The following is a 13,283-nucleotide window of genomic DNA, read 5'->3' on the forward strand; positions in this document are numbered from 1 at the left end:
CCTTCTCATTTCCTGAAGCCCTTCTACTCTTCCCAGCCCATCAGTGACCACGTGCCTTCACTTAACAGCTGAGTGGACCCCATGGAGGAATTTGGTCTACATTTGGTTTTAATTCCCTTCTACCTCCCATCTTTCCAGGCTTCAGACTTGCTGCCTTCCCCTCTGGCCTCCAGCGGGGAAGAAAACACAGAGAAAAAATATGTAGTGACTCCATGTATGTACATGTATCAAATTCTCTGCTGGGGCTTTACATATATATCCCACCTTCCCCACCAAGAGAGCCCAGGCAACCCCATAAAGAGAGTACTAGGTTCCATTTTACAGACAACATGACTTCTTGACTCGTACCATAAATGAGCAGATGGCAGAGTCCACATGTGGCCCAGGCTCCATGACTCCAGGGCCACAGCCCCAGCACTGCCTAGGCTCAGAAAAAACTCATGTCCCCTCAGCCCCTGCTGGCACTTGAGCTGCATACGAGCAGGGGCTGTATGCTCTGTTCTCCACTGTGTTCTCAGGCTCTAGCACAGCATCTGGCACAGCGTAGGTGGTCAATAAACATTGTTGACTGATGGATGAAATCCTGTACATAGAACCTCAGCCCTGCTCAGCACCGACTTCCTACGGACATCCTGCCTCCCAGGGACCACTTTCACTTTTGCCCCACCCTGGGCTCCTTTAACTGCCAAAGGCCATCTCTTCTTCCATTCTCTGCACTTCGAAGTATCTCCCTTTTCCCACCTCCCCTCTTCCTTGCTGCTGATGTCAGAAAAAGTCTGAGTACCAATTCCAGTCATCCCAGCTACTAAGGGGGATGGTTGGTTCAACCAGTGATCTTGCCAACCCCTCCCCAACTCACCCCTCTCTCCCTACCTCCTAACTTTCTGCTTAAGACTTACTTTTATTTATTTATTTATTGGCCACACCATGAGGCTTTCAAGATCTTATCTGGGCCCCTGGCATTGAAAGCATGGAGTCCTAACCACTGTATCACCAGGGAAGTCCCAAGACTTACTTTTGAGACTTTCCTGAACTCTGCAGATAGGATAAGAAACCTCTGGTGCTGCAGCTTCCCCAAGATGCAGGCACAGACTTCCTACTCAAGACAACTGGTAACACACTAAAGGCTGAGTCAACCATGCGATTCTCTCCTGAATTCTCAAAATTCCTTCCTCCCCTGACTCAGGTGTTATGAAAACCACAAATCTGTTCACACCACTCCCCACTTTTGAGATTCTCTTTCCATTTCTTTTGGGATCAATGCTAAACTTAACCCATAATGTTTATGCATAACAGGACTCTACCAACCTGTCCAGAAGGACTTGGTCCACTCTCCCCTCCCACTCCCCTCTCTAATCTGTCAACAAGACATACCCTGTCCCCTCTCAGAGCTTTTGCATCAGCTGTTTCCTTTGCCTAGGACTCTCTCTCTCTTCTCCACAGCCTACCCTCACCCTAGGACCAGGATGGCTCTCTGTTAAAGGACTCTTGGATTGCCACACTTCTCCTCTACCAGCAACTGTACATAGGACAACTGTGTGCATCCTGTTTTCTGCCTTCGCCTCCACTGAGTGGTAGTGTCTTGTTCACCACGTGCTAGCGGAGGGTCTGTCTGAGGGATGCTTGGTAAGTGTTTGGGGGCGAATGGAAGAAGGACAAAGCCCTTCCTGGTTGCCTTGCTCCATAGAAGTCTCTCTTCCTCCCTCTGCCTCTTGAAATACACAAGGATCTCCTTCTTTCTGGTCTCCAGTCTTGCCCTCTCTCTCACTTCTCCTAAGCCTTTGTCTAGGCTTTTAAGGAGAGGCCCCTCAAGCCTTCGGCTCCCTCCAGGCCTGTACTCTCTTCAGAACCCCACTCAACTTTCATACTTGCCTGCTGACCTCTCCAGAGAGATGGTGCCCAGCTCCCTCACATTCACATCACTGAAACAGGCAGCTCCCACTTTGAGTGTCTGCCACATAATCATAAATTATGTGCCACAGAATCTGCTGCAGAATCATAAACCTGCATCCTTCTGCTGCCCCCAAGCACACAATGAGGTAGATTCTATGATCCCCATTTTTCAGATGAAGAAACAGCCTCAGAGACCTTCATCAACTTGCACCAAGCTGCCAAGCTGGGATTAAAATCAAGGTCTGACTTCAAAGTCTGTCTTTTTCTGTGATAGTAACACCCAACCCACAATGTGCTTGAAATTGGTTGTCCCTGTAAATACCCCAGATTCTCTAAGGATCACTCCATCTCACCATCATTCTGGCACACAGCCTCAACTATCTTTATCTCTTCCTCCTTCATCTCCTCTCTTCTAACATCCATGCATTAACAATTCATGATTTGGACTTATGTCTCTTGTGGGGCTTCCCAGGTGGCGCTAGTGGTAAAGAACCTGCCTGCCAATGCAGGAGACTAAGGGTTCGATCCCTTGGTTGGGAAGATCCCCTAGAGAAGGAAATGGCTACCCACTCCAGTATTCTTGCCTGGAGAATCTCATGAACAGAGGAGCCTGATGGGCTACAGTCTATGGGGTTACAAAGAGTCAGACATGACTGAAGCCACTTAGCACACACACATGTCTCTTGCATCCTCCCCTTCCTGATCTTCCCTCTGCCACTTCCTCCATTTGGGTCCTCAGAGACTCAGAGCCTGGAGTACTGCAGACACTTTTGAGTAACTGATCTCCAGGCTCCCTCTCTTGCATCTACTTTTCACACCCAGCCAAACTGCCTTCCCAAAGCACTGCTCACTGGGGCAGTCCCAGCCTGCCCCAGAGCATGCAATAGCTCTCTGGGGCCTATACAGTAAACTCAATGTGGCACTACAGGTCCCTTCAATAACTAGTCCCTACCCACCTTTCCACCCTCTCATCTGCTTTGAGCTCTACACTTTGCCAAACTGGACCCCTTCCTGTGGTCCAAACACACCTTAGCTTTTCCGTCTTTAACACTTTTGTTTAAACTCAGCATGCCCTCACCCCACCCCAGATATTCTGCTGTGGCTCAAATGCAACCTCCCTAGGAAAACTTTTCCAGCTGCTGGATCTCGCCTGAGCCCTAGAGGCCCCTATTGTGAGCCTTGCTCTCAGCTATCCAGGCCCATGAACCCATCGGCATTGAAAGCATCCTGTGACAGAGGCTTTGAAATGTGCATCTCACAATGGGTGCCTATAAGTGTTTTCCTGGAAGAGCAAGAGAAAGGAAGGAAGGAAAGAAGAGAAGAACAAGGGAGGAAGAAAAGGGTAGAAAGGAGGGAGGGAAGAATGCAGGGAAGGGAGAATGAAGAAAGAAAGAAGAAGGAAGGGGGGACTTCCCTGGCAGTCCAGTTGTCAAGACTCTGGACTTCCACTGCACGGGGTGGGGTGGGGGTGTTGGGGGAGTCAGGGTACTGAGGGGAGTGGGCATGAGTTCAGTCCCTGGTTGGGGAACTAAGATCTTGCATGCCCACACAGTGGAGCCAAAAATAAATAAAAGAAAAGAAAAAAAAAGAAAGAAAGAAGCAGGGTTGGCTCGGAGACAGGATAGGCTCACCTTCCCCACTCTGACCCTGAGCAAAGGGAAAAGTAAACAGAGATCAGCCCAGCTCAACAGGGGTGTTGGGTGGATATTCTGAGAATCCTCCTTACTTTCTCATTGGCGGTCCTGTTTAGGTAGTAATCTCGAGAGGGTAGAAAGAGCCCAGACTGGTCCACCTGCAATAGCAAGATAAGCAGTGAGCCCTACCCCTGAAATCTGGACTCTTGTGCAGGGAGGCCACCCCAGCCAGCCCATCACAGGGGAAGGGAGTATGGCCTCAGCAAATAGTCCGTAAGTCCCTCCCCACCCTTGCCCAGCCCAGTACCTGGATGACATTGCTGTTGGAACTCTTAGAGTCGGCACTGACGTAGACAGTGAAGAAGGGGGTGGCCCTATACGTCCCCGCTACTGCCTTCAGCACCTCCATGAAGTTGTCCCGGTCCCAGGGCCCCGTAACGTTCCAGCCACCAATCTGAGTGGAGACCATGGTGGCGCCTCTGGCACAAGAGCCCCGAAGCTCTCTGGGGCCACATCCTCTCCCAAGGCCTGTCTTGCTCCCCCGCCCACAGCCTACCCCAGGAGCCTACCTTGTCAATGAGGTCCCGCAGCGGCTGGGCACCCAGCTCCTCGATGCGCTCCACCTGTAAGCAGGAGAGGTAGAAGCGCTGCGTCTTCCGTTCGGCTTCACTGCTGGAGTTGAAGGTGGTGTTTTCTGTCAGAGAGAACACAGATCCGGGTGGCAACCATGCTAACTGCTGAGAGGGGTCCGGACCCTTGCTTGATCCCTCTCCTTGTCTTCTCAAGGGGGCACTGCTCCTAGTGTAGACGTGGGAGGACTGTCAACCACAGCAAAGCAGAGCTTCCGCTCCCCTGTCCAGGGAGACTCAAAGATCTCTAAGCCCAACAGATTCCCTGGTGTCTACCACCCCTCAGCGGTGCTCCAGCGCTTAGAGAGGAGTTCCTTCACTGTCCTCAGAGATCCGCTCCCTCAACCCATCTCCACTCTTCAGGAGCCCCCAGTGTCTGCATCCCCTATCCCAGGAGGGCTGGCAGTCATCCCTGTATTCACTCCTGGACATTTATTGACTACCTACTAAGTGCCGAGCCCTGTGCTGGCACAAGGCACATACCTGATACAACACTTCCCTGGTAGGCCCACTCACCAAGCAGGTGCTTCAGGATGGCTTGATTCTGGTCCCAGAGACTGTTGAAGGTGTTCCAGCGAGAACGCCCATCAGGCAGAGGGTTTCTGCGAATCCAACCTCCACAGGAGAACTGGTAGAAGTCCTCACAGGGGCTCACTCCTCGGTCCAGGGACTCCAGGATTTTTCCAGCCACTCGAATGCAGGCCTCTGTGAGGCAAGTGCTGTGGGATGGGTCTGTGGCAGGGGACATGAGGGGTGGTGTGTGGGGAGGGGTGGGGACAGTCAGTTGGTCTGGGAGAGGCAAATGCTTTGCAAGGGGCCATAACAGGGAGGTTGGGAGGACAGAGGACAGCTGGCAGAAGTCTCCCCCCATCAGCCTCCAGAGTCCCCACAGCTAGGAGGGCTCATGACAGGAGTGGGAGTACCTACCTCTGTGGTACTGGACCCCCAGGGCGACGAAGCAACCCAGAAGCAGGGCCGCCAGCAGTAGAGAGACACCTGCCAAGACCAGCTCCAGCTGCGTGTGCAACCCCAAGAGGCGTCTGGTCCTCTTCCGGAATCCCACCTGGGGAACAGAGGAGGACCTGGAGCTAGCAAGCTTCAGGTGGGTGATCGATCACAGAAGTCCTCCCGGAGGGTGAAGGCCCAAGCAGTTTCCAGAGCCATGGAGCAAAGACTGCTAACAGGGTTAACTTGGGGCACAGGGGCAACGAGGCAGGCTGAGTTGAGCCCTGAGCCTGTTTTGTGCAACGTCATGGCTTAGAGTCGCCTCACCATAGTCCTAGCGCAGATGCCAGAGGTGGAGCTGAGGTGGGGGCAGGTGACCCTTCAGGGCAACCCAGAGAGCTCCTGGGTGTGCCGGGCGTCATGCCAGAGCTGGGGGGCCTGGTGAGACAGGGAGGACCCCCTTGCCCACCTCCACGGCGTCCGGGGAGGCCCCGCCCTCTACGGGGGTCTCGGGAGCGTCTTCATCCCGCAGCGTGGCGCGTTTGTATTCCACCATCTGCCAGACAGTCGGGGCGCCGACCCAGGTCAGGCAGAGAGGGCTGCGCGCCCACGGCCCTGCCCCGGCGCCCCTCGCCCGGCCGGGACCCTCCTGCCTCAAGTGCGGGGCCCCTTCCTTCCAGCCGGCCTGGGCCCCTCCGACCCCCCGCCCGTCAAGTTAGTCCGCGAGCCGGACCTGCTTCCCAACGCCGCGGGCCCCTCCGCTCCTCCCACCCCCGGTCCTCTCCCTGGGAGCCCGGGGCCCGCACTCACGTTGCCGCCGCCGCCTAGCTCCTGCAGCGCGACGCTCATGGTGGAGTCGGGGCCGGCGGCACCTTAGGGCTCCCGGAGGCTGGCCCTCGCCCAGGCCGTGGCCTCGGCCGCGGGCCGGGCCCCGCCGTCGCCGCCCGGCATCGCCGCCGCCCCCGCCTGCCGCCGCCCCCCTCCCCCCGCGGCGCGGCGCTCCTGGTAGGGGTGGGGGAGGGGAGGCGCGCGCCGGCCGCGCCCCGCCATCCGCCCGGCGCCCGGTCCTGGCTCCAGGTGCCCACGGCCCGCCCCACAGAGCTGCACCCAGCCAGAGCCACCAGCCCTCCAGAAACTCCGAGTCCCCCTCCCCGCTTTGCGGTCAGTACCCCATCCCAGCAACACCCTCTTGCAAGCCTCCCGTAATTTACATTTCTTTGACCCAGACCCAAACCCCTGCCCAATCCCTGAAATTGCAGGCCCTCCCCATCCCCTTCAAACACCTTTGAGAAATTACGCTCTCAGGGGAACGTCTTCCCCCAGCTGTCCGCACTGCCCCTCTTCAGCCAAAACACACAGAGCAGCATGCCCGAGGTGACCCACATTTAGGGTGTCAGCACCATATCTATACAGGGAGCACATAGACCCAAAGTACACAGGCAGGCACTCAGCCCAACACTCGGTCCACAGGCACACACACACATCACTCACAGACTGCATCTTCACACAAAAGGTATACACTTACCAGGCACCCAGAGACAACATGTGTTCTTCTACCCTGAGGTTCTGGACACACATTCAAAACACACACACACACACACACACACACACAAAGTGCTTGGGCAGCATACACACACTGCTCACATTCTGAATCCCCCCTTACACGTTGCTTCAAGGCTGCACTTTTACTCTCCAAGATAATTGTTGTCATCAGATCATCTCACAAAGGGAGGGTTACAGATGGTGACAAATAGGCAGGGAAAAAAACAGCCATGCACAGATATTTAAAGAAAAGACGAGCTAACACTTCTAACTTGAGAAAAGCAAACCACTTTATTTGGGAGGTTTACAAGAAAAAAAAACACACCAAGCAATATTTAACTGAAAGGCAATAGTGTGGCGTCTATGCATCTGCCATCTGCCTTCCATATTGTCATTCCTTAATCAGGCCTGGTGGTGTTGCAGTCTGCTTCACTGAAGAGTGTCTGGTTGTTTTTTTTTTTAAAAACCACAAATTTTTAAAAAGTGCCTCATCCTCATCCCACCTCTCTCAATTTGACCTGAGAAGGTGTGGCAGCAGATCCATACCCGTGTCTTGACTCTAACCTCAGTTCTCAAACGTCTTGCTGTGAGCATCTCTAACATGGAATGCTCTTGTGGCTGAGGAAGGGTAGATGATGTATGACTGAAACTGCTGGATTTCTTTCTTTTGGCATTTTTCACCCCAAAACTGCATGTTCTCAAATAATAGTATCTTAGTTAGGATGAAAGATCCCGGATCCAGGCTCAATTTCCTCTCTGGTAAAATGGAAATAAGAATAGTACCTATTTCAAAGGATGGTGGTGAGAATTAAATGAAACAATACTTGTAAAAATTTGAGGACAATTTCTGGCACATAAAGGGCACTCTCACTGCTATTATTATTGTTGGTGTAGTTATTATTAAAATCCTATAGGTGGAAATGAGAATTGTATGGCTGGAGGAAGCCTGTTCTGTTTCCCAGATGAAACATGGGTTTTAGGTTAATCAAGCTTCCCTGAGCAAGGAACTTTCTCATCCAATCACACTGTGGTCTGCAGCAGCACAACCTTCTCCTATCCACATGGGACAAGTCTCTGGAGTTCATGTTCAATGAAATGACAATGTGGCATCACATTGCTGACCTCTTTCCCACTTCCCCCAAGCCTGGATGGAGGGAAACATGGCCACAGGGTCAGTCCTGTCATATGGAAAATCGCACCATGACATGGCCATGTGAATACAAGCAAACTTCTTTATAAGGACTTTCCAGCAACAGACTCGTAGAAATAGTCCCATGCTGTTGTAATACCATGCTGTAAGTAGCAATCTTATATAGCACTGTGCCATGGCCAGCCACTGTTCCAGGTATTTTACATCAACACACTCGTTTATCCTCATGATACTTATGAAGCCATTTTGCAGGTGAGGAAACTGAGGCATCGAGAGGCTGAGATACACGGCTCGTGAGTAGTAGAGCTGGAATTCAAATTCAAATCCAGGCAATCAGACTCCTCTCTGGAGAGTAGTTTGGCAATATGAATCAAAAGGAGTACATACTTCCTCCCAACATTAGTTGCTAGTCTTCTGCCACATCTTCTCTGGAAGAATAAGGGGAAGCACATAGTTTCCAAGCCAAACAGATCTGATTCAAATCTGGGCTCCATTCTTTATCAGGTATGTAATCTTTATTTGAAAGCTCTGAACTTTCATTCTTCTTCATCAAGGTGCCATCATTTCTGCTTAGTGTATTGCTGTGAGAATTAAATGCAACCACATAAGAAAAGAGGCTGGTACCTCTATAGAGAGTATTTCCAGTTTCACTAGGTCTGGCCTAAATGGATATTTCCTTTCCATGCCTCTTTCATAACCCAGATAGTTTATCAGGTTCACAACTATTCCTGACTACATGTTAAGTACCCTATGTATGATAGGCTTGGAGATTCCTCTATTTTATATAACTCTATTTTATTTCCTCTGTGTTTATAATCTTTGACTCTGTTTTATTCTCTCATTCTATTATTTTTCTATTTTCTGCTCTTATTTTCCTATAAGTTTAATTTTATGAGGTCAGTTTTTCTCTAAATTGATTGTGAATTGAGAGGGAATGGAAAATGTTTTATGTGTCAACTTATAAGAACTGTATAGTTAAAAAAAAAAAGAACCATATAATCATGAAGATAACAACACACATTAGTATCCAATGTTGACAAAGATGGGGAAAGTGAACATTTTCATATATTGCTGGTGGCTTATAAACTGATACAGTCTTTTTGGCAATATGAATCAACAGGTATGTGTACATAATTTTTGACTTAGAAAGTCAAATTCTAGGAAATTGTCCTAGGAAATAAGCATGTTATCTACAGCATGATTATCTACAGCATGCTTATATCAGTTAGCTTTGAATGAAAAACAGACTGTCCAAACTTAATGGATTAAAATAGCAAACATTTATTACTTTTCATGTTCAGTAGGTTGATTGGGTGGTTCTTTAGGTCTGGGTCAGCTCACCAGGAGCTGAATGGTCTAGCTGAATGATCTCATTTACATGTTTGGGCCTCAGCTGAGATGCCTGGGCCCAGTCTCTGTGTGGTCTCTCTGTCACCAGGAGGCTAGCTCAGGATTTTTCATATGGTGGTATCAGGATTCCTAGCAACCAAAAAAGGGCAACCCCAGTACATAAACACTTTTCAAGCCTCTATGGGCATCAAATTTGCAAATTTTTTTAATCACTAAAACCCTTTTATTGCAAATGTAATATACTCCAGAAGTACATAGAATAAAAGATGAACTTCATTCTGCCAGGATCCCTGCACCATTCCCAGAGATAACCATTATTAGCAGTTTGGTATGTGTTTCTTTCTTTTACATGTATTTACATATCTAAATACACTCTGTGTGTGTGTGCATATGTGTGTATACTTTTTTCACACATGTGAAATCACACTCTACACTTGTTATTTGGTGATATTTTGACAGGTCTTGGAGATCTTACCATGTCAATCCACACAGATCTGCTTCATTCTTTTTTGTGATTTATCAGCCTCTGCTAAAAGGAAGAATCCCAGAAATACCTTCGTGGTATAGGCTTTCTTTGAGGGACAGGGTAAGAGCAAAGGGTCCCCAGAGAGCTTAAGGAAGGAGAGACATGATCATGAGAGACCTAAAAGGATGACCCCAAAATACTTGTAACTTTGTATTTGTTTCATAGGACTGCTGTAACAAACTACCACAAACTGCCTGGCTTAAAACAGAAACTTGTAACTCACAAACTTAAGCTATAATTATCTGGCAGTCCAATGGTTAGGACACTGTGCTACTTTAGGAGGTACAAGTCTGATCCCTGGTCAGGGAACTAATACCTTAGGGTGCAGCCAGAAAACAAACCAAGAACAAAGAAAAAACTAAAAAGAAAAAAATAAACTTATTCTCTCACAGTTCCAGAGGTGAAAAGTCCAAAATCTAGGCAGGGCCATGCTCCCTCAGTAAGCCCTAAAGAAGAATCCTTCCTTGCCTCTTCCATCTTCTTGTGGCTCCTAGCAATGCTAGGTGTTCCTTGGCTTGCAGCCACATCAGTCCTATCTCTGCTTCCTCACAAGGCCTTCCCAAGCGTGTATATGTCTTGTGCATTTGTCCTCTTCTTACAAAGACACAAGTGAGGGTACACCCTAATCTAGTATGACCTTAGCTTAATTTAACTAATTAACTTCTGCAAAGACCCTATTTTCAAATAAGGTCTATTCCGAGGTTCCAGGTAGACAGAAGTTTTAGGGGAGACTCTGTCCAGCTCACTACACAGGCCTATGGTTTCCGCTTGAATAAAAGTGTCATTCATACTCAACTGTCAAAAGGCATATTATTCTGCTGAGAACGTATGGATTCAATCCCACTAGTAGGTTTTGAGGGGCTTTCAAAAGAAATTCAGATTGTCACAACAATCCAAACAAACTTCATTTTAGCTGTGAAAATGAATCTTCATCTCATGGACAGGGATGCAGAACATCAGACTTTAAGTAGAGGATGGTAATTTAAAGAACTTGTTCTGGACTTCCCAAGTGACCCATTAGTTAACAAATCCGCCTGCCAATGCAGGGGACACGGGTTCAATTCCTGCTCTGGGAAGATTCCACATGCTGAGAAGTGCCACAACTACTGAAGAAGTCCCTGTGCCTAGAGTTAGTACTCTGCAACAAGTGAAGCCACCACAATGAAAAGTCCATGCAACAGAACTAGAGAGTAACCACTAGAGAAAGCCCATGAACAGCAGCGAAGATCCAGTGCAGCCATAAATAAATAAAATTATTAAAAAAAATAAAGAACTCGCTCCAAATTTTCACAACATAGCTGAATCATGTATTACTATATCTTTACAATTCTGCACTTATGTCTTTTGCCTTAATCACAATCCAGCATGTGTCTTACAGGAGTAAGATTATTTAAGAAGGAGCTAACCAAATGAACACCAAGTTAAATTGCTATTCCTCCATTCTCTCTCATTCTGAGAGGAGAAACCAGGAATGTTTCAATTTCCCACCCAGTGCTCTCATCTTATTCTTGGCAAGAACCCAGATGGGCCCTTGATCACTTTTGGTAGGGGCAGTGCATTACCTCCTGAGACAAGTCACTTCACCTTAAGACAAGTTCTTCTACAAAACTGTTAGTGTAGGCTCTATCATCTCTAGGCTTCACGCTAGAACATGGAGGCTCAGAGAGGTATGTATGCATTTTATGCAAATAAATGAGAAAAAGATTGGAAGGATATATATGAAAGATTTTGTGTGATTTTCCATATCTCCCTAAAATGTTACAAGTACCAATGAACTAATTTTTTTAAAAATTGTGGGGTCAATTAAAAAACTAATTGCTCAAGGTCACACAGGAAGTGGTAGAACTTGGATTGGAACCCAGGGCTGAACAACCTCCAGTAGGGGTGGAATTCTCTGGACTCTCCCCTAGCAACCCTGAGCTCCAGCTTCTCCTGTCCTTCCAGGTCTGGAGACTCTGCTCACCCAGCAGGGCTTCCACCTCCAGCTCCAGCCCTCATCCCAGAGGTCAGGACACAGCAGAGGAGGTTTGATAGGGACAGGCCTTTAGTCTTTGGTCTTGAGTGAGGCTGTACAGGTGGCTTCCCTGGTGGCTCAGTGGTAAATAATCTGCCTGCAATGCGGGAGGCCTGGATTTGATCCCTGGGTTAGGAAGATCCCTGGAGAAGGGAAAGTCTACCCACTCCAGTATTCTGGTCTGGAGAATCCCATGGACTACAGGGGTTGCAAATAGTAAGACACGACTGAGCAACTTTCATTTCAGTCAGGTCTTTGGTCTTGAGTGAGGCTGTACAGAGGCAATTCTGGTACTCCCCAGCCTCGTCCTAGAGCAGCCATGATGGCATTCGCCTTTATGTCCCTGGAACTAACAATTGTTGGAGGAAGAAGACCCAGCACTAGGCGCCTCACCAGCTACGTGATTTAGAGGGAAGAAGGAAATGTGCTTCAGGGACGGTAGAGAACCCTCCGCCTTGAGTATGGACTTAATGATTATTATTCGGATGATTATTATCCTTATCAGTGCTGTCGTCACTGTCACCGAATGTGCGACACCTCCCTCCCCCAAGGCCAGAGATTGCGCCAGAGCCCAGCGCGCTAGCAAGCAACTGACGGCGCTGCTGACGGCCAGAGGGAGAGGGAGAAGAGGGTGCACGCTCGTCGGTGCGGCGAGAATTGTCACGTGATCCCCAGCACCCAGGGCGGAGACGCCCTCTATCCCTCCCCTTCTACCTCCGGACTCACCGGCGCGCTTCGCGTCCTCAGGCGCTCCGGGCTTCCCCGCGTCACCTGCAGCCAGCGCGCCCCCCGCGACGCCGTCATTCATTCCTCCTACACTGCAAGCGCAGCGCCGGCCCCGGGGGTTGGGAGAACCGCAGCGCGTAGCGCGCGCTTTGAGCCCGAGTTTCGGCACTAATCTCGGCTCTCTCCTTGGAGGAGTCTCGGTAACTGGGCCGACGCGCGCTAACCAAGGCAGACCTGCACCCCCAGCCCTGATGCTGGCGCCGAAACTCAGACTCAAAGCGCCCGCCGCGCCCTGCGGTTCTCCCAGCTCCTGAGGTCCCCAAGTACCACCAGGGCACAGAAAAGCCCAAGCATGGATACAGAGGAACAGAGACACTTAAGAGATAGACGTAGACACCTGGAGTAGGAAATGGCAACCCACTCCAGTATTCTTGCCTGAAAAATTACAAGGACGGAGCGTGGCAGGCTACAGTAGTCAATGATGTCGCAAAGAGTTGGTCACACACTCATGCAATGTACAATACATAATTTTTACTGCTGTGTAAAGCAAAGGTCTTTCTCAAACTATTATAGCTTAAAATTTAAGAGATAGAGACGTAGACAGAGACTATGACGCAAAAAGAAATGGGGCACCGAGGCAGAGACACAGACACGTCGAGATAGACTGACAAATAAATAGGCACAGACAGAAACAGAAGGTGGTCACAGAAACACAGACTCCAGATGATCTGTTTCAGACCCGAAGAGCAATTCCACACGAGAGCGCGCCAAAGGTGGGGACACCACCCATTGGCCTGAGCTATTCCTGCGTCCTGCGGGTTCCCGCACACCTCCCGGCGTATCCGACTCTCCCCCCGCCACGCTTCCGGTGTCC

At 49.6% G+C, this 13,283-nt stretch overlaps 1 protein-coding gene across 6 annotated transcripts in view; it reads right to left on the reverse strand.

Annotated features, from left to right (window-relative positions):
* The window catches only part of LOC122444858 (endothelin-converting enzyme 2), a 30,810-nt gene that overhangs the window by 8,186 nt on the left and 9,341 nt on the right, over positions 1–13,283 (reverse strand). The window contains exons 1-7 of one of the 6 annotated variants that reach the window (XM_043473546.1): positions 12,410–12,464; positions 5,571–5,657; positions 5,084–5,219; positions 4,673–4,888; positions 4,097–4,221; positions 3,835–3,981; positions 3,620–3,685 (exon numbers count right to left, since the gene is read on the reverse strand). In XM_043473546.1, the coding sequence (XP_043329481.1) occupies positions 3,620–3,685; positions 3,835–3,981; positions 4,097–4,221; positions 4,673–4,888; positions 5,084–5,219; positions 5,571–5,657 (777 nt within the window). In that variant the 5' untranslated portion in view covers positions 12,410–12,464. Of the gene's footprint in view, positions 1–3,619; positions 3,686–3,834; positions 3,982–4,096; positions 4,222–4,672; positions 4,889–5,083; positions 5,220–5,570; positions 5,658–5,834; positions 5,856–5,911; positions 6,317–6,384; positions 6,436–12,409; positions 12,465–13,283 lie in introns of those variants that run through there. The other 5 variants (XM_043473544.1, XM_043473543.1, XM_043473547.1 and 2 more) reach the window with 5 other exon arrangements.

This window comes from Cervus canadensis, chromosome 7 (assembly GCF_019320065.1).
Source record: "Cervus canadensis isolate Bull #8, Minnesota chromosome 7, ASM1932006v1, whole genome shotgun sequence".
NCBI lineage: Eukaryota > Metazoa > Chordata > Mammalia > Artiodactyla > Cervidae > Cervus > Cervus canadensis.